Source organism: Brachyistius frenatus, unplaced genomic scaffold, assembly GCF_029030835.1.
Source record: "Brachyistius frenatus isolate BFR_SWC_R1_liver_20210118 unplaced genomic scaffold, ASM2903083v1 Contig_80, whole genome shotgun sequence".
NCBI lineage: Eukaryota > Metazoa > Chordata > Actinopteri > Embiotocidae > Brachyistius > Brachyistius frenatus.
The window spans coordinates 845,001-865,484 of NW_027210679.1; the positions used below are offsets into that span (position 1 = coordinate 845,001).

Consider the following 20,484-nt stretch of genomic DNA (forward strand, 5'->3'; position numbering starts at 1 on the left):
ATTTATGTGTCATGCGGGAGGGAGGCTACACATCTTGCTGACACAACTCAGCCATCAACAGGAGTTATGTCCAGCCGAAACCACAAAGCAAACTCTGAAGGTGGACCAAAACAGGACATAAAGTAAGCTTTGGTTATTACCTCTCACTTTCTCTCACACACACAAATACACACACATGCAAACACACACACACACAAACACAAAAGCCTCCAGGCCGGCCCTCCTCCACTGCTGTTTGCTCATCTGTTCCTCTTTGCCCAGCAAGAAATGTATGCATTGCCACGGAGCATAAATAAACATGGACCCACACAAGCAAAGGCATAGATGCACACATGCAATGCAAAACAAACAAGGCAAATCGCACTGTAAATAAACACATTTAAACACATTCAGACGAGCAAACAAAAATACCCTCCCACTTATAGGAATCAGCTGCAGACCTGTGGGCAGTTTGCTGGGAAGAGATATACTAATTAGTATTTGTTTATTAGTAGATTGTTGAGGTCTGTGCTCATTATCTTATCAGAACGACACAGACCGATGGATGCAATTGTTGTCCATAACAAAGAATACGCTATTGTTCTCTTTGTGCATGTAAGTGCATGATAACGCATAAATAACATGCATACATTTGCTGTCGTGGTCTTGAGGTGTCAATCTCTGGCTCGCTTCGCTCTTCTGAATTACCAACTGGAAGTCGGAGCCAGACGGCTTTTATATTGCTGCCATTTGACAGCAGAGGCAAAAAACTCCGCAGCAGCGGTGCACACAACAAAGTTGCCATTCTGTTACTCGCTCTGGCCCCTGAGTCCAACAGCAGTTGCTGCCAACTTGGTGATATGCCATCCAAAACTGGCCACGATTGCTCTGGACTGCAGCCAGTGTATCTATCCCCCCTTACCCCCCCTCCCCACACACACACCACCCCCTCCCTTCTTATGAACTACACATGCTCACAGAATAATACACAGCTGTGCTTGCAGAGCTAATGCAATGATATACAGGAGCATGCTTGTGTGTACCGTCGGCATATGCATGCAGGCCGTCGGCGCACACACGCATAAATCCACTCGCACACGGAAACCTGTCTGAGCGCTTTGATGCATTTCAGCCCGAAGCAAAGAAAGTTCTCCAAGTTTGGGGAAGGTTTCGACGTCGACAGTCACGGCAGCACAATGTCCTGAGTAGCAGGTCGGGACAGCATTAGTGACCTTTCATAATGCAGAGCAAGATGAAGCAGGGGTGAGGAGAGAGGAGGCGGGCAGCCAGCTAAACACACTCCAGCCTTTGCGTCATGTTGGAGTGTGTGCTCAGGGCCACACGGGTCTGATTAGGAATGGCTCAGTGGCTTTTTCCGTACCAATAAACCACCCGTGTCCACATTTCCTCTCCCCGTCTTATTTTTCTCCATCCAGCTCTTCCTCTATTTCCTCTCAACATTATATACTTTTTGCCTGTGCACTGCTGAGTGACTCACCTCTGCCAGGTAACGAACAACATGTCTTGGACGTAAGTGATCTAATTAACATTCTCGTGCATCACCCGCCGCGGTTGCCGTGACGTCAGTGTCTCTGTGGAAACTGGTTCGGGGGGGATAAGGGTCAGATTCGCCTTGTGCCACAATCATATTACCATTCATCCCGTCAGGCTGTCAGATAACACATTTTAAACAAATGTTGTGTATCGCTTGCCTGCTTTCTATCCTCTTAATAGCCATAATTTACAATCAACATTGTTGTTGTGTTGCGACTGATGATGAATAGTCTTCGTCTGAAACACCTGCAGGGCACACTTTATGGGAAGAGAAATCCAACAGCGGCAAGAGCTTACAAAACACTCCACTGCCTCTCTAATGTGTGTTTAATTGTCCAAACCAGACTTATATTGTGTGAGAAAGCCTGGGAGCTGGTGTGAGCAGGAGGAGGGATTTCAGCCTGAGATTAGTCAAACTCGTTCAGTGATAGGGGAGTGGACATGGGTTTTATTACTCTGTAATCACCTCAACTGATCCAGCGAGCGGCTGAGATGCTTTTCTCCACAGAGAGGTGACGGATGAGGACCGCGTCTCCTCGCTGACACTGTTCGGATAGTTTGGGCGACGTAATCTCATATCTAGAAGTGCAGCAACATTATAATTATCTCAAGAGCTGTTCTCATGCACGTGGGATATTATATTACATTTTCAGTTCGGTTTAAAGACCCCAGTTTTGTCTATTGCAGTTTCTTAAGATGAAATCATGTTTTGAGCATTGTTGAGTAGCAGCAGACACATTTACTGTGGTTGAAATTGTTTGTCTAAATGCTCCTGTTCTGCCTCATATTGCTGTGATAGCCTGTTTCATAGTGTTGTTGGACTGATAACACCAATAATGTGTGTTCACACCAGAGGAAGTGTGGTAAATTATCTGGTAAACATACTGTTAAATCATCTATAATTTGTCAACATCAGCATCATGCTATGTTAATTTGACCAGTAGTACAAATACAACAGTTATAGAAAATATTATCTCATATAATAATTAGTTTTAGTATGTGCTTTACATATTTTCAGTATCCGGTGTATCTCATGATGCTTTATGTGTAGGTGGTTCAACTTTGGATTAAATTTCACCTGAAAATATGGACCAATTTACCCTTGAGGATAATAAAATAAAAATTTTAATTGAAGCAGTGTAATAATCACCTGGTGTCATTCCATCTTTGTTGTAAATTGAATATAATATCAATCACCACCTGTCACCATAGAGGCCAACAACATGCAGTCCAACATTTCTGCTGCTTTTCCCACATGATTTAATTTGATTGACCAGCTTCATGGCAGAAATCTAGGAACCAGTTCTGTTTAACCCAGTGATCTGAAGCTTCCAGTGCAATATATTATAAGAGAAAGGTCAGTCATTTTATAGTTATTTCTAACAAAACCAATAGAATACAAAAAGAAAATGCTTTACCTGACTGCATACCCAGTTTGCCTTTGTGCAATTCGTCAGTCTGAGCAGAAGACCTTTGCATCCTTGTGTGGTCTCTGTAAACTATTCATGTCATGTGTTCACTGGTTTTGCTCTGCTGCTGTAGCCTCGTGTTGCCAGACGCAAATGACCTGCATGAATAAATGAGTCTGGGTACCCTCCATGGGGAACCGTCTCCAGTCGATGCATCCTAACGGGCGCAGACCTCGGGTTTATTTTCAACTGCAGCCTTTAACCAATTGGCATTGACCAACTTAGGCGCTGAAACTTTACTACTGCTGCAACTACATATAGAAGACGGAATGGGTTGCCCTCTGATCAATCGCCGGGTTTTATCCACGTCAAAGTGTCCTTGGGCAACAACAATGAACCGCAATTTGCTCCTGGTGGCAGGCGAGCGCTTCACATGGCAGCTCTGCCGTTATTGGGATGTGAATGTGTGTGTGAGTTTGTGAATGGGAGGCAAACTGCAAAGCGATTTGAGACTGCTAAGGTGATAAAGCACTATATAAGTACCATTTACCAATTAAAGCTTTACCTTACCGGCAACGCACTTAACCACCAACATTTGTCGCTGAATGGTCGGCCCCTTTAGAGCGGCCGAGCAAACCTTAATGTAAAAACACGTTCCAGACTACAATCATAGCAAAGAAGACCAAAGCTGCAGTCTGGCTAAGTCGGCCTACAGCTGCTACACAACTCGCCCGAAGCATCTGTTGCTGCTCACGTGCAGATTTTAATTAACCCCAAACCTGCTCTTATGCTCCGATTATATTTTCTGGCTGACTAAACTTTAGAAACATAGCAATTAAAGGAAGATATTAGGGTTTAAAATTCCTACAACAGACAAAAGTGTTAACAGTGACAGGTGAAATGATCTGAGCCTACGGGAAGATGTGAATACGTAATGTCGTCTCCCATAGCGATCGACAGTGACGTGGCATTTATTAATGCACTAAACCCCCAACTGCTCTTTTCAAGCTGCTCAGTGGCCAAATAGGGAACAGCTAAAAGGGCATCTCCCTAATGTTTGACTATGTAAATGGGGTGACGCCCTGCAGTAAACATGACGTTGATGTTGGGATTTATTGACCCGTTTGAATTGAACACAGAACAGATGAGAGACTATTTAGATAAACAGTCACCTGCTACGCTACAATTTTAATTGTCAAATTAAACACCGCCACAAACACAGCAGCGATATCAGCTCATTCAGTTCCTATGGTGATGTTCGACAGCAGTACAGCAGATGGATGACCTCTCGTCCTCAAATTTTACTGACATAAATACTTTAACTCAAGCAGTCTGCTCATAATCCCAAAATGTAGAACAGCTGTTTGCAGGGTGAGGAAGTATTTCAACTGCGACTTGCCGCTGTTATTCACCACGTAATTAGCTGCTGACAGGTGGTTAGTCTGCCTTCTTGATCGTATGGGCTGAAAACAAATATCCTTCACATTTCAGACGCTTCCTAGAAAAATCATGCAGGAAATATAAATCCTGTAACCGACTCTGTTGGTGCAGGAAGCTCACGTGAGTCTGGAGGAAATCAAGCAGGTGTCTGGGAGGTTCAAACTAAATGCCAAAGTTAGCAACCTGCTGTTAAACGAGTATGTTTACCAATCACACTTTAGCATGTTGTCATGGCAACTTTTGCTAATTAGAAATAAACATAAAGCACATCTGAGGCTGAGGGAGAGAAGTCAGTGGTGCACCAAAGTTTGGCCAAAGTTTTCATTCAAAATCATAAATGTCAACCTCGAGGTGGTGTTCCTCTTTTGGGCCTCATTGAATGTCCGTAGAGAATTGAATAGCTGTCAAATTGTCACTGAGATATTTACTTTTAGCCCAGAGTGCCAACCAACCAAAGGTCAATGCTGACCACAGTGCAATGCAGCCAGCATGGCTAAAAACAAATAAACTCACAACCGTTTATAAGGCGAAAGCGCGGCTCGCTTTGAAGTCTACCTGTGGTGATAAAAACGGCCCATCGCAGCCACAAACTCCGTGATAAGCAATCAAAATTTGTCTTTCACAGTCACAGATAAAAGCTGGTTTATTTTCCGCGGACTCCCTTTAAGATGTCTATCAGTCAATTTATAAGCCCAAGCAGTGGATACTGAATATCGTTGCCAAGCCTCTCCATCTTTTCCGTCTTATCAGACCTCCTCTAGCACAACTCAGTCACACAAACAAGTCGCACACGCACACGCACACGCACACGCACACACACACACACACACACACACACACACACACACACACACACACACACACACACACACACACACACACACACACACACACACACAACTTCTAATCCCTCTGGGAAATATGTGTGCATCCACCTGAAAACACAGGATGGAAAAAAAATGCTATCCTCTAAAATATCAATAACTCCTATCAATCAATCTCTCCCTCCTCTACTTCTGATGTTAAAAGAAAAGAGTTTCTGTGTAATAAGAGGCCGATCCCCGGCGTAAATGCAGACACACAGACAAACACAGATGAAGACGTATACATACAGACACGCCGACAAAGAATATGAAAGCACGCGCTCACACATTTTAATTAGCAGCACTTTAGTGCAAAAAGCATTAAACCGTAGGCTAATTAATCTCCACAGTCTGTGTTTTCATTGCTAAACCACCTCAGGGAGAAGTCCAGGTTGGTCTCTGCATTGTGGAATTTATCTGTTGGGAAACGGGGAAACAATAAAGTTGAAAATCTTAAGGGGTCACAGGGGAAAGGCTGTCAGATTAATATGCCGTTAAAGGCATTTGCTTATGCGGTACACCGATGGGTCAATTCCCACTCCGTGAATGTGGAATGCCAACGATCTCTGCCGGCTTCCTGTGTGTGTGTGTGTGTGTGTGTGTGTGTGTGTGTGTGTGTGTGTGTGTGTGTGTGTGTGTGTGTGTGTGTGTGTGTGTGTGTGTGTGTGTGTGTGGGTTGTGTGCGAGTTCAGCGTGGTCACATACTGCTTCTCATTACAAATCCCCTCATGACTGTATGCAATTTGTGGCTCTGCTCTGTAGCCTTTTGTCAGCAGGCAGGCCAAGCACCGTCTCTCTCTGTCTCCCTTGCTCACCATCACCCCCTTTTCCTCAGCGCAGTCTGTGTCCGTCGCTCCGTCTCTTCCTCTCTCTCTCTCTCTGCCGTTTCCCGGGACCAAACCCCCGTCTGCAAATTGTAGTAATTAGCCAAGAACATCTACGATTGTGTGTGGTTTTTTTTTTTCCAGGCGCGGATGGCGTCACCTCTGTCCGTGTAGGGATGAGATGACTGGGCTCTCTGTGCCTGTCGGAGCTGCTTGGAATAGCAGCGACAAGAAGGGAAACTCAAGAATGCAGAATCAGAGCGTGAACCCACAAAGGTACTTCTAATCCTCCCGGCGTCTCGGCGGTAAAGGGCAAACGGCTGATCAGATTGCTGAAATCGAGGAGAGACATCCTGCTGTAATAAACCTGCCTGTGAGTGGGAGTAGATTGTCAAGATAAACTGCGATGGCTGCGTAATTTCACAAACAAAGCGGCGGCTGATTTGTCTTTATCATGACAAGATGTAGACGTCAGTGCGAGTGTCTGGATGACTGTTTTCTTTTGATGGATATGCAGGCTGATGGGGAAAGGTGGGCCAGTGCAACAGAGATGATGCCGCCCAGTGCAGCCCCGTGTCGAACGCAGAGACACACGGGTACACACGCACGCACGCACGCACGCACGCACGCACGCACGCACGCACGCACGCACGCACGCACGCACGCACGCACGCACGCACACACACACACACACACACACACAAACTGGCACCATATGACTAATCCTCTTAAGTGTCAGACTGAACTGTGGGGGCACAGCAGGTCTTGTGCTCCCACTGTGGGTGCTGGCCTCATTTCCACAGCTCATTTCCTGCCCCGGGCAACACCTTTCTGCAGCTCCTCTGTGACTCCAGTGTCTATCCCAAAAAAAAACCCCAAAAAAGACCCCTCCCCGCGGCCCCCTTCTCCAGTTCTCTAACTCTTAAGTATCAAATACTTACACCAGTAGGTTTGAAATGTGGAAAGTTTTGTAGCGAGCTTCTTTGTGAAGCAGCTCTGGAGCTTTGATTTAAAATAATTACAAAAGATTCTGATGGGAAAAAAAAAATGCTTTCAAACCATTCACAGCAATTTATTTGCTATTGATCTGCAGCTTCAATTTCTTTCAAACACTTTAAGTTTAGCCACAACAGAGATTATTAGAACTCCAACCCTTCAATTATAGTGGTAATTTCATGATTTGGTCTCTAAAGAGGTTTCCAAACTTTTGGCCTCGTGATTCTTTACAAGATGCAGTCAAAATGAACAGAGTGTAGCACCGTAATGTGCACGAAGCAGAGGGAGGAAATCATTTTGGTTAGTAAGTACTCCAAGTTAAATCGCTTGATTAACATCATAAGATGAACACGTTTCTGTGGCCTGTGGTACGCGAGTATTTGCGATATTCACTATGAACCTGAAACTTGAGCAGAGCGTGGGCAGCGGAGAACTTCGAAATGCTTCAGAAATCGTACGTCAATCAAGTAATGAGCTGGATGAGTTTTTAGTGATGTTTGCGTTTCGCAAGGGGCAGACCATCACTCCACAACACGAAGAAGGTTTCACCATGTCAGGACCGCAACCAAGACCATGCAGGTGTTTTTCTATGAGATTTGCCGGGTTATGCATCGTGAACTAGTCCCTCCGGGTCGGACTGTCAAGGAAAGCCTGCTCACAGCTCGTTGAAAGGTTTCTCGCCCACAACAGTACAGTTATAGCTCCCAACCACTCCTACTCACTCCCTGCAACTTCTTTCTGTTCCCCAAATTGATGTATAAGCTGCAGGGTCACCGTTTGACACTGTGGAGGGGATGCAGCATGAATCGCAGGTGGTGCTTGACGCGCGTACAGAATGAGACCTCCCTGTCAGGGTTTAAAGCGTGGCAGGAGCGCTGGGAGCGGCATGTTGCTGCTACTTCGAAGGCGTCGGCAACCAGATTTAATTTTGGTTGTCGTAGTCGCAGTCCCAGAATTTTTTGATCGCAACTCCCATAGCTAAGAACGGAGCAATATCTGCAAGCAGTTTGACAAAAGAGTGATGTTTTGGTTTTTTCAACAGTTTTTTCTTAGACATGAAGAAGTTTAGTATCGAAGGTGGTGAAATAGCACAGGAGTGGCTCGGGTTCAAGCTTCTACAGATGGTTTGATACATCCTGGTTCCCTATTTAATGCTCAGAATGACATTTTTTGGTGGAATATTCCTTTAACACTCCCCTCCACACACCTTTTGGCCCTTTTCCAGTTGTTTCTTGTCTTGGGTGGTTCCCCTACCTCAGTTTCTCTGACATTTCATCCATCGTGTGAGCTCATCTTGTCAATGCTTTAATGTCTGGCAGGGTTGCAACAGCAGTTAAGTTGTCAAACAACACTGACAGTTATAAAGGTAAAGCTTTTAGTTGCTGCCAGAGTGCTTCGACTCACAGTTGACGGGCTTATCAACTCTCACCTCTACGTAAATGCTGTCGGGATAAAGCAGCTTTCCAAGTGCGTAGCAGTTTAGGCAGAAAGCCTCAGAGTCTCAGCTATCTGCAGGGAGACTGATCAGTGGGCTGTTTAAAGAAAAAAAAAAAAAGGTTTGAAGTCTCAGAATCAGCTGGATGGCAAAATGGTTCTTTGCCAATTAAAGAGCTCAAACAGCATCTCGCATAAAGCTCCTGAAACATTGAAGAGTCATTTAAAAGCAGTACATCAGTGCTCTGCTGCTGCTGCTGCTGCTGGTGCAGTGCAGTTCAATTTAGTTTTTGCCGGCTGAGAGGTGTGCGCGGTGTGCACATTACCTAGAAAGACTGACTCATTCCTCAGGCTGCAGTGTAGTTTGACTTGCAGGGCAACATGAAAGCACATTAACACAAGAAGCGAACAGTTACAGGTTTTTTTTTTTTCGGGACGGGATAGGGAAAGCACATGGATGTGGAAGATCTCTTTTTTGTTTTTGTCTTGGCAGTGTAGCTTGATAAATATTGAGCACTGCGAACGATTTGTTTTTCTTAATCATTCTGACACAAATGAACCAGTTGGTTACAGTCTAACAGCTCTCATGCCAATAAAAAGTCAAATAGGAAGGAAACTTGAGCCAGAAATCCTCTTTTCTCTGTACAGTCAAGTTGTTGCTTTATTTTTAGACTTTAGTGAAAGTACAACAAAATAGCCCTAACATTTTACCACTTACATCTTTAAAATAGCGACAACAGCATTAATTTCAGAGAATCAAACTGACACGACTGGAGTTGATGAGAAAAATAGTGTTAAATGGGCAAAATAAAATTAGAAGTTGTGACTTTTTTTTTTCTTTTTCCTAAAAAGCACTTGTGGTAGTAATGCTCACACACACCTTCACAATATTTCAGCCTTTAGAAAATCTCATTTCCAGCTCTTAACGAGCCGTCATCGCTTGAATCCCTTTTCAGCATTACTGTACAGGTTTTCCTATTAAATATGGCAACAGGAAGCAACTTCGGGCAGAAGCTAGGGTCTGCTGAAAAACATCCGTCTTTCAAAACAAGTTTCTTCTCCAGACATCCTGCTTCAACACGGCTCTCCTCACTCGCACACGCTCCGCCGCCGTGCCGTCCTCTTTATTAGAGCGCTTTCAGGAAATTAATTCCACTTTAATTCCCGGAACCAGACGGCACTTTCACTATCACAGCTTCCTCGTGTCCAGAGGGCCAGTCCAGTTTGCCATCATTTCAAAACAACACGAATATGTAAACAGCTTAGAAAATATGCGCGCGCACACACACACCACAACAACAACAACAACAACAACAAACAAAAAAAGAAAAGAAAATCCAAAGCATTTGTTTCCACGGTTTGTCTTTTCTCAATCCTCTGCAGTGCAAAAAAAATGAAAATACGGAAGGAAAAACAAAAACATCAAATAATAAATAGACTTCCTCTTTTATATATTTCTTTGTTTATATATATACATATATATAGTTATAGGGATGGGTCTCTACATGAGCACGCAGCTCTTGGCCCGGTCCTTCCTCATGGCCGGGGCCTCGTCTATTTGTTCAGTCCGAGCCGGCAGCGGCGGCAGCGGCAGCTGCGACACTCGCTTCAGGCCTCTGCGGGAACTGCTGCGTTTTAGCTGCGGCTTGTGCGGCCGCCGCACCGATGCCAAGGTGGTGATGTGGAACACGTCCCGGACGCTGTTCTCAGACACCTTGGAGGTGCACTCTACGTAGGCCACCGCCGCTATCTGTCGACCTATCGTGCTGCCCTGGAACACAGAGACGCAGAAGAGCCGATTAGACAACAGGCAAACTTTCATTTCATAGCTTTTTTTTTTTTCTGAGACAGAAGCTACACTGTGATGCACATTGGAGATGGGACACGATTTTCGAATATTCGAACAGTCGTTCTACATTTTTTATTTTTTATGAGTACGTGCAACTTTCGTTTTTCCGTATTTCCCCTGTTTTGACAGGTGTCTGGTTGTGATGCTTTACTCCCTTCAGAACGTGGCGGTAATGCAGCTAAAAGCTGTCTTCTAACTGCTGTAAATAACTCCAGCATGACCTGCTAAAATATCTGCAGCTTTAATTATTTTTCCCAGAAATTAACTTGTTTTTGTGCCCTCTGTTTAACACTCTCAATAAACGCACTGATTATTCTGTTCCGCAGAAGCAGTGAAAAAGAAACACTTTTGTTTGTGTTCAGGAGCAGATGCAGCTTCCTCAGACGCCTTCATTTGAATATTCTTTACATCAGTGGCCCCGCCCCTTTCCTCCACAGAGCCATAGGTGGCGACCATTTAGGGTGGAAAGTGTCCAAAGGTTTACACTTCTGTTTTGGACCATTTCAGTGCATCACCCGGTTACTTGTAGCTCACCGCATGTTTCTGTACTTTTCAGTGCGAACGTCCTCATGCACTCTGAATAGTGACATCATCTTTCGTAACTTTTCTCCACAAAGCTTTCCTTTGCTCCGTTTCTTCTTTCAGTGTCTTTCAATGGTTTTCGTGTTCTTGTCTAATAGAACTTCTGACCATGACACGCCGTCTTTTCTCCAGTTTCCTCAGGCTTTAAGAGGGTGTGATAGACATGAGTTTCCTTCACAGAGAAAATTAAATCTCACCCCGCTCAGCCCATCCTTCCTTATACCTCGGCACAAACAGGAACTAGCTCTCTCTCTTCTGGCAGAAGAATAAATATCCCCCGAAAAAAGTGAGGCGGCAGTTCGGAGACAAAGATGTTGATCTAAACAGTAGACTGAAAGTCAATGATCTAAAAACGTCTGGAGACAAATGAAGCTCCTCCATCTGAGGCATGAATAATGTAGATGCTGACTCCTCAGTCTGTGGTGTAAGAGAGGGATCAGAGCAGCGCTGAGCCCACTGGGCCGCTGTTGACATGGTCTACGCAGCTATTTAGAGAGAAGAGACTAAACTCTTACAGAACTCCTGGAGCACCAGAGCTTACCCCTGAGTAATGTTACAATATACCCAGTTAATTGAGACCGTAAATTGTTTTGCCTGAGATCAAATCGGAGACAAATTTAATTTTAAAGCCCCTAAGCCCTCGTCTCCCGTTTCACGATCAGACTTTCAAACCTGCGTTCACACAGGATCAACACATGCGAAGGTTGTAACGGATGAGATGGGACAGCATTTCCCATGACCCTAAAAAAAAAAAAAGAAGGTGTTTTTAAATCGCATGCTCTCCAACACAGGGAGCTTTTTATCCCCTGTGGACATGGCTTGATTTTGATCACGGCCGTGCACTGAGGCGCATATAAGAAGCAATGAAGCCCTCATTAGGTGGAACAGCAGATTTAGATTCAGGGGGGTGGTGTGGGGGGGGGGGGGGGGGTTGTAGAGAGGTAGAGAGGTAGAGATTGTCGTGACAAGCCGAAAACCCCTTGATCGAATCTCGGGCAGATTAGCGCGGAAACGTCTGGAGTTCACCCGGTGGTCAGTCTCGCTGGCGACTCCGCAGCTCCGTTGGAATTCAATTTAAGATCAACAACAGGATAACAACGCGGGGCTATTGGATGAGAGCAGCAAAAATGTTTATTGTGCGCGCGGCTCTGGCATCTGCTGTCCGACACACATTTTCTGGGCATATTATAGAGGGACAAACAGTAGCCGCCGCGAACCCAAATAGAGCCCGAGGAGGAGAAGAAAAACGGCAGCCCTGGCCGTAAATGCTCCCCGGTTAGTTTACATTAGCTCTGTGGTTTGTCGCGCTATCTTTTGTTTATGTATTTTATTTACATGAACTTGTCTGTTTTTCCGGTGGTTGATTTTTGTCTTTTTTTTTTTTTTGGCAGCAGCGGGCGTTTAGCCTCCGGCGAGCTCTCAGACAGTAGCGGGGAGAAGAAGAAGGAAAAAAAAAAAAAAGGCCCCTTTGTTTGGAGAGCTTTTGTGCGGCGGTGAAAAAGCCCCTCCACTTTTTTTTGTATGTCCAACACAAGAGAGCACAAAATTAACACACTGAAAGCTGATTAAAATTCACACATTTACAGAACAGTTTATCAACCCCTCCCTCGTCTCCCCGTCCCCTTGGCTTGGAGGTCACGGTGGCGTGCAGGAAAAGGGCTCACTCATTTATCAATGTCCATTTTCTATTCATCCTGCATTTTGAAAATCCCTAAATCTGCATGAATGTTTCCTTTCAGGAAAAAAAAAAAATACAAATAAATCGTCTACGTCTCCCGCAGCTCTCGCCATGAGCAACCTTAAGTCGCTTGTCAGCAAATTCTGGTCAAAACGCCAACTCCAGCAACGTGTCCCCGAGGAGTTTTACACAGCTCTTATAATGGTCATGTGGTAGTCGATTGTGTTGTGTGAGCTTTCTCTCACTCTCCCTTCCTGTGAGACCTCATCAGCCACCGCTGATCCAAGATGGAAAAAAAAAATAAAAAATCGAATATTATCGCTGGATTGCTTTCTAATTTCCTTTCTGCATCTGGTGTCGTTTTCAAATCAGTCGTTCTTCCCCGGGCACCTTCCAAAGTCTCCATCTCATTATTCATCCCCCCCACCCTCCCTCCCCTCTCCCCAGTCCTTTCTCCATCATCTGCTTGTTCTCACCTGCTCATGGGTGACAGGGATGAGGCGCTGCTTGGAGAGCTCCCTCAGGGTGTTCACGTCTGTCCTCATGTCCAGCTTGCAGCCCACCAGCACCACTTTGGCGTTGGGACAAAACTCCTGCGTCTCCCCTTGCCACTGTGGAGACATGTGGACACAGAAATACATCACCGGACATGTCAAATGTGAGAGCTGAGCGGCCCCGCGCTGACGGGCGGAGCTGCTGAGGTGCAGTGGTGCCCTTTGGCTTCAGACACGGGTCACCTAAGCCTGGCAGAGATTAATGCTCTCTTGACCAAGACATTTGTTCAGCTGAGGAGTCACGGGGAACTCAAAACTATTTATTTATACAGTGTTGTTAATAACTTTCAGTTTACTCAAACCAGCAGCTGGTATCAGGACAGCTGGTGTCCACGGATTAAAGTGAGTAAATGAGGTCAATTCCACCATAATTTGGGATATAAAACATTTCACAGCTGAAGTCAATTAATCCACTCATCGCGTACAGCCACATTTCCGATAATATATTAATTGCTCAAGTAACTTTTCAAGCAAAGAATTATTACTATTTTATACCATTGCATATTAAATATGTTTTGGTTTTTACGCTTGTTGGTAGCTGTAACTGTAATTTTGCATTTTGAAAAGTAAACAGTGAATCGATTCATCAAAAGCATGACGGAGAGAGATATTAGAAATACACGGTTTGTTGCAGCTAGCCATTATTTTCATTGCTGATTAAACTAGCATTTGTTTTCTCAATTAATCAATTAATTGTTTGGTCAGAACATTGTGAGAACGTAGTGAAACATCACGACTCGTCTGACGAACACTCCAGAAACCAAGAATGTTTCATTTACTTTGGTAAAAGCCAAAGACAGAAAAGCTGTGAACTGTCACACTGTGAAACTGGAACATGTTTGTCTTTTTTTTTTTTTTTTATTTTTTACAATTACTTAAAAGATTAATTTATCATTAAATAGTTGCTGATTAACTTTCTGTCAAACGACCAAAGGATTAGTCAGCTAATTATTTCACCTCAAAGCAACAGCATAAAGACACTTGTTATATTTTCATAATCCCATGTGATGCTCAGTGCTTCACTGCAGCAGCTACGGGACCTTGGGGAAATGCGACAATTTTATTCAGGTTTAAGCAGCAGCTAAAATGTGTTTTACTTTCCTCGCACGGCCTCCGTCAGCAAATCTATTTCAGGTTGCGAGCAGAAAAAGGTTGAGCAGTCTTCCTTCTAAATATCGCCCAGAGATTAAATGTCACTTCAGAAACTCGGCTGAACCAACACAGTCTCAGCTCCCCACGACACAATTACATGACAGCCCTGAAATATTCCACACGCCGTGTGCAGAATGTCACGGTGTCCATTCATCCCTCGCGCCAAAACAACCTTTGACCTTTCAAGCCCGCCCCTACTCTGCCAATAACATCCAACCAAAAGTTTGCTTTGTTTAACCCTTTCTCCTCCCGCAGCTGTCAACTGGCAGCCTCGGTGACCTGCTCATCCCTGGAGGTCAAGAGTCCAATTTGGGATGGTGATTGTGCAACAGGTTTTGCGTGTGCCCCCGGAGTTTCAGGGATTACCAGGCTCACAACTAGGGGTCAGGGGTCACGGCAACCCCCCTCCCCCCTTGCAGAGTGATGCCTGGGAAAAACTTCAAGCTGGATGGGAGCTGCTGCTTACCCCTGTTGACAGATATTCGTGGGTTAAAAAAAAAAAAGTAGTCTCGGGTTAGATCTACAAAGTCTGCCAGGGCTGTTTCAGCAGCTCCCCTCAGACCGCCAAACACGTCAACAGGCCGGCCGTGGGAACAAGGGGAGCATTTCAAAGGCAGACAAACACACACACAAACACATGGCTTCAAGATGAGAGACCGCTAAGAGGCACAGGCCTGTTTTACATGACACACATGCATGCAAATAAAGCCATTTAGTAGAGTATGTGCACCGAAGGTATTTCACCGTGTGCGCAAAAACGGTCTGCCGACGGCTGTAAAACCGCGTTCGAGACCGCATTCGACAACTCCACCCGCTTCGTCCAAACCCAACTTCTCAGCCAGTAAACACTCTCAAATTTAAACTACCACCATCTGCTCCACTGTTCTGCATAAAACTCAGATTTAAAATCCAAATTGCCAAAAGCAAGTCTCTTTCCAGTGCTTTTGAACAGGCTCTGATATGAATGCTGTGGCTAATTTGCGTATCTGATGTTCCTCCTGAACCCGCCCGGCTGCGGAGCCTTGCCTCTCATTCTTCGCTCTGACCTTCCATTCCTCGCAGGGGACGAGGGGTCAAGTATCCGTAGACGTTTTGATGAGATAAAGGAATGGGGCGCTTTAACCTCGGTGCTGATTTGCTGTATTGTTGAGCCGTGAAAAGCTGCCGGCACAGAAATCCGAGTTGATTCGAGATGCTGATCGTGGAAAAAAAATTGTAATGGTTTTGTGGTTGGTTCTACGGTATCACAGCAGATATTATACGCTGATTCAAAGTGTTGAGAGGAGGAGATGAAGTAAAAAAAAACAAAAAAACAAAAAAACAATACACTGACCTTCTTTATGACGCTGTCCAAAGTCTCCGGGCGGCTGATGTCGAAACAGATGAGAACTGCATCTGAATCTGGATACGCCAGCGGCCTCACGTTGTCGTAATAAGAGGAACCTGCGGAAACAATAACATATGGCATAAGGTCACGATGTCTTTGGAGAAATTCCTACGTGCACTTTGTTTTTTTAGCCTTATTTGATCCTACGAGGGTCTTCATCCCCAACATATGGCTTATTCTGTATATTAGAAAACCTCCCACACGTCCCTGGAAGGTGGCCTAAAGGTCATTAATACACGGGCAGCCGATTAAAGCAGGCACTGCGACACGTACTTGGACATGCTGCAGCTTGAACGCACTCTGCACATGCAAATGAGTCTTGGTCTTAACAATTATGTGCGCATATTTTTGTGCATCTTTTCCCTCCTGGGCTTCCACACAGCTGTGGCCTCGCTTTATCAGCGCAGCGCTCCATGAGGAATGTCGAGGGGGTTGCTCACGAGCACACGCGCACTCAAAAGTGAATTATAGAGGGTTTAGGACCGGAGGACTTGTGCACGCAATCCATAATCATCTCGAAACGACAGCGAATGCCGGCACAAAGGCCAAACTAAAGGTTGAACCCTTTAATTCCCTCGTCTCATCCCTCTATCTGTCTCTCTGGCAAATGGTCCTTGTTTTGAAACCTGACTTTTTTCTTTTGACTGTGTGCGATTCACATGCGCTCGCACGCTTCTCCACACTCTTTCGTTTTCATTTTCGGTACCTTGATCAAATTTGAAGGCAGAGTGGCGCCTCTGTACTTTCACGAGCCGCTCAGTTACACAGCTCATGCTCTATTATAGCTCTCATTAGGAGGCTTGTAAAAATATCTGGGCTCCCTGGGAAACGTGGCTGTGGCCGTGGGCAGCCTCCCTCCTGCCTCCACTCGGAGCCGATATAAGGCTGATCTCCTTAAGAGTCATGAAAAGCCACTGCTTTGGTGACAAATTACCACGTTTCACATTAAAGAAAATGTGCACGTGTCACATATTGGAAATAAATGATGCACACTTTGGTATATTCAACAACTCCAATACTACATTTATTCCCTTAGAGTCATACCTCTGGATGATGAACAATAGATTATGATAGATTATCTTTACATTTGGTGAAGCCGCGCCTCGTACCAGACCTGACACGGTAAACAGCCTGTTAAAGAGCTGCGTGCCTTTTGTCTGCTGGGTTAAATGGAGTTTGCACAATGGTGCTACAGCCTGTTTTAGCATCACTGTGTTCTCTTTTGTTAGTGCTGGAATGAAACTGTGACAATAGCTGCACGCGGCTCGTAGCCCCCCCACCCCATCATCATTCAGGCTGCTGCCCTGCGCTGACCTGCTCCCTCCCCACTGTGAACAATGCAACAGGCTGCGTGTCGCAGCATCGCGGGGCTGCACATTGAAGAATGGTGCTGTTTGTGTGAGAGTTTTTGTTTACATTTTGTTTCTCACCAAAGTGCACTTTGCTGTAAAGGGCAACGAATATTTGGAATACCTAGTGATCTTAGAAAGCATTTTTTTCAAACGTACATTGTTTACTTTTGCTTCAGACTTTCTTTTTTTATTATTTTATTGATACCTCCATTGATACACATTACTGTACTCTTAAGCTGGCAAACACATATCATCTATATAAACACACAGTTTCTCAAATTGTTGTTTCGATAACTCGATACTGTGTTCCTAAATGGCACCCAATTTATTCTTATGAAACTTGCCCACCACATGCACATTTGCATTTGTGCCGATGGAGCTTTGGAGACCAATTCTGGCCGATTCTGCACAAATGTTTCAATTTGTTGGACCGGGAGATTGTAATAATAAAATGTTTTCATTGTCTCAACAGCAGTTCCTTTTGTAGGAATTGATTGTGGGACACAGACACAGAGGGTTTGGCAGCAGCACATACATCCTCATGCATCTAAACACATAGGACACAAACAATACATGATTAAATTATGATACTCCGCAGCAGCATTTCCAGAGTTGTGCCTTTAAACTCTGCAAAATCCTTAAGGAAGTTGTACAAAATCTTTAAAAAAATATATATTTTTTTTGCCACCCTTAAAATATAAAAAGTTATGATGTAATCAGGGAAAAGTAATAGTCATTTTACCCTACACCTTACAGGATGTTATCAGGTATTCATCTTCTTCTCTTCATCGTATTAACACGCGATAACTGCTGTTCTGTACTGCTGGGAGAGAGAGCAGCACGAGCACACACACAACCACACTTCCAAAAAAAAAGCCTAATCACGCAGATGCCGAGTCCGACAGTCAGCAGAGCTCACATTGTACAACAGCGGGCTCTGATTGGTGGCGGTCACACATGAGGTGCGGGAGCTGCTGAAGTTGGTCTTTAGTATGTATCGCAGTGCAGCAGACCTGTACTAAGGTTAGAGCTGAAGAAGAAAAGAGACGGAGCATGAGGGAGGTGGTGGGGGCACAAAAAAAAAGATTTAATGACTTTGACGCTGAGGTGCAAGAAGCTCACAGTGATGAGAGAAGCAACCGGGGAATTAAAGCAGAATCCAGATGAAGGGGGACGAGGCGTCAGATAAGGGAAAAGTTGAGACAATGGTACATGTTTGACTTGAGATGTAATTAGAAGCTGGAAAGAAGCCGCTGGGATCAATTTGTCAATTCCAAAGATCTAAATGATTGGCAGGTCACGGTCACGACATGTCTTGTCACAGCACAGCGATTTCAGAGCTCTTCTGCCCTGAGCGACAGGGAAGCTACCTCAGCACTTCTGCAAAGTCGGAAAAAAAGTCCTCTGAGGGGAGCCGGGGGGGTAAAACAAGCCGAGCAGGCACGAATAAAAGCCAATCACAATAACAATCAAGAACATGAGGGAGGAAGGAGGAGAAGGAGAATCTACTACTGCCGTTTTCTGCAGCAAAAAAAAAAAAAGAAGAAAAAAAAAAGACGAGCAGAGATAAAAGAGGATGTAGCTGTAGAGGAGAGAGGAGGGGAGGGGAGGGGAGGAGTGGGTGTTTGGGCAGGTAATGAAAGCACTGGACTCGGCAGGACAGATCAAATAAAGAGGTATGAGAGCTCCGTGTTGGCTATCGGTGGTGGAGCTGGCCTGTGCCCATTCACCGTAAGGTGGAACAAAAGGTCAATTGAATTTCAGACAGAGGGAGGATGAGATGGATGGGGCAGGAGGACGAGGGAGGGGGTGCACCGCCTGGCAGGAACCCACGGAAAACCATCATGTCCCTGCGAGGAGCGGGACCCTGCCAGGCTGTGCCAAGGACAGGCATAAAACACCCCTCGCTTAAAGCTCCTTGAGCATTAGCATTAGCCTGATTTAGCACCAGCGATCTCTCACAGTGGAAAGTGGATTTTCTCTCTTTATTTCCGCGGGGCTAATTAGCTCTAAGCCACACTGCATCACTGAGCAGAGGCGACAGAGGTGGGAGGAAAGCGGTCCTCGCCAGCCGTCAGTCGAGCTTCATCAAAGGCCAGAAATATCCCAGAGGATGTTGAGGCGGACAGAAACTTAGCGGAGCGCTAATGTACAGTAATAAGGCTTGAGGGTTTGTGGTATGACTTCATTTGTGCCTCATGTCCCCCGATGCATCGAGTCCCCCGTAGGGACAATCTGTCTGAAACGCGACTGCTTTCTGTCTGCGAACCTCGTTTTTCTTTTTCTTTTTTTTTTTTTTTTTTTTAAGGACACGCACTGAAAATCACCTCGACAACGGATGCTGCGGTTTGATGAAGAAGATTCTTCGGGAATCCTGTGAAATTGAGCGCGCATCACCATCTATAACAAAGCCTTGCAGTTTTGCATTACATTCATCTGCACCATCACAGCAGGAATGTTTTCTTTCTCCCTCCGTTTGTTGCGCGCTCATTGCAGACGGCAGCTAAAAAGCGAAATTGTCATTACGAGAGAAGGGAGAAGAATAGTCTTTTGCCTCGAGGCGCTCTGATGTATTCACGCACATATGGCAGGGAGTAAACAGCAACTAACAGCCTCATTAGGCCATACAGACACCCACCCATGCACACAACAGGCAGGCTAACAAAACACTCCCTCAGATGTCACCAAATTCACCAAATTAACGAAAACATTCGGGTCTCCGCGTCTTTTCTCCCCTGCCGCAGCTGTTTTTCCTCTTGAAATCCACCTTCAAAGTAAAACATTTCAAGTTGGGCGGGCAGAGTATCGTAGCAACCTGGAGAGAGGCAAATGGCTCCATTGTGAGGCCCTGAAAGACGTAAGGGAGACGCGAAGCGGGAGAGCGAGGGGATCGTGGAGGCACTCCGGAGCGTCGACGATCAGAGGTGACTGAGAGGAGAGGAGAGGAGGGCCGGCACTCCAACCTTTAAGAGGTTGAGCAGAACTTTTATCGGCGGGGATGCGGTCTGTGTTGCGAACTGCCGCACGACTTCTCCTCAATCAGGGTTTCTGCTCAAACACAGATAAACACAGTTGCTGGCGAGACACCCATCGAGAGGAGGTGGAGCCGCTCTGACCCGGTGTACCACTTCTTCTATACAGAACAGCGTGTGTTTCATTGTGTGAATCCAAGCCTGCGCGAACCTTTTTCTCTCTCACTCTTTTTAAAATCCCGCACCAACAGAGTCCACTGCTTATAGAGACGCTGACCTTATTCCTCACAAGGAAACTGTCAACTTACACCCCAGGTAGAGAAAAAAACAACAACCTGGTGCACTGGCATACAAGTAGAGTTTCAAATATACAGCAAGCGAAGGAATTTTTTTCAAGTTTTTAGTATCAGCTTTGTTGACCTATTGAGAATAACAGTCAAGGTGAGTTTGCATGTTTTA

General features: G+C 45.2%; 2 protein-coding genes across 3 annotated transcripts in view; both read right to left on the reverse strand.

The window, feature by feature from the left end:
* Positions 1 to 20,484, reverse strand: part of rprml (reprimo-like) — a 245,653-nt gene that overhangs the window by 92,775 nt on the left and 132,394 nt on the right. The gene's annotated exons all lie outside the window — the stretch shown is intronic.
* The window catches only part of rnd2 (Rho family GTPase 2), a 29,905-nt gene continuing 18,554 nt past the window's right edge, over positions 9,134 to 20,484 (reverse strand). The window contains exons 3-5 of the mRNA XM_069709148.1: positions 15,648 to 15,757; positions 13,085 to 13,219; positions 9,134 to 10,270 (exon numbers count right to left, since the gene is read on the reverse strand). Of these exons, the coding sequence (XP_069565249.1) occupies positions 10,001 to 10,270; positions 13,085 to 13,219; positions 15,648 to 15,757 (515 nt within the window). The 3' untranslated portion in view covers positions 9,134 to 10,000. The remainder of the gene's footprint in view (positions 10,271 to 13,084; positions 13,220 to 15,647; positions 15,758 to 20,484) is intronic.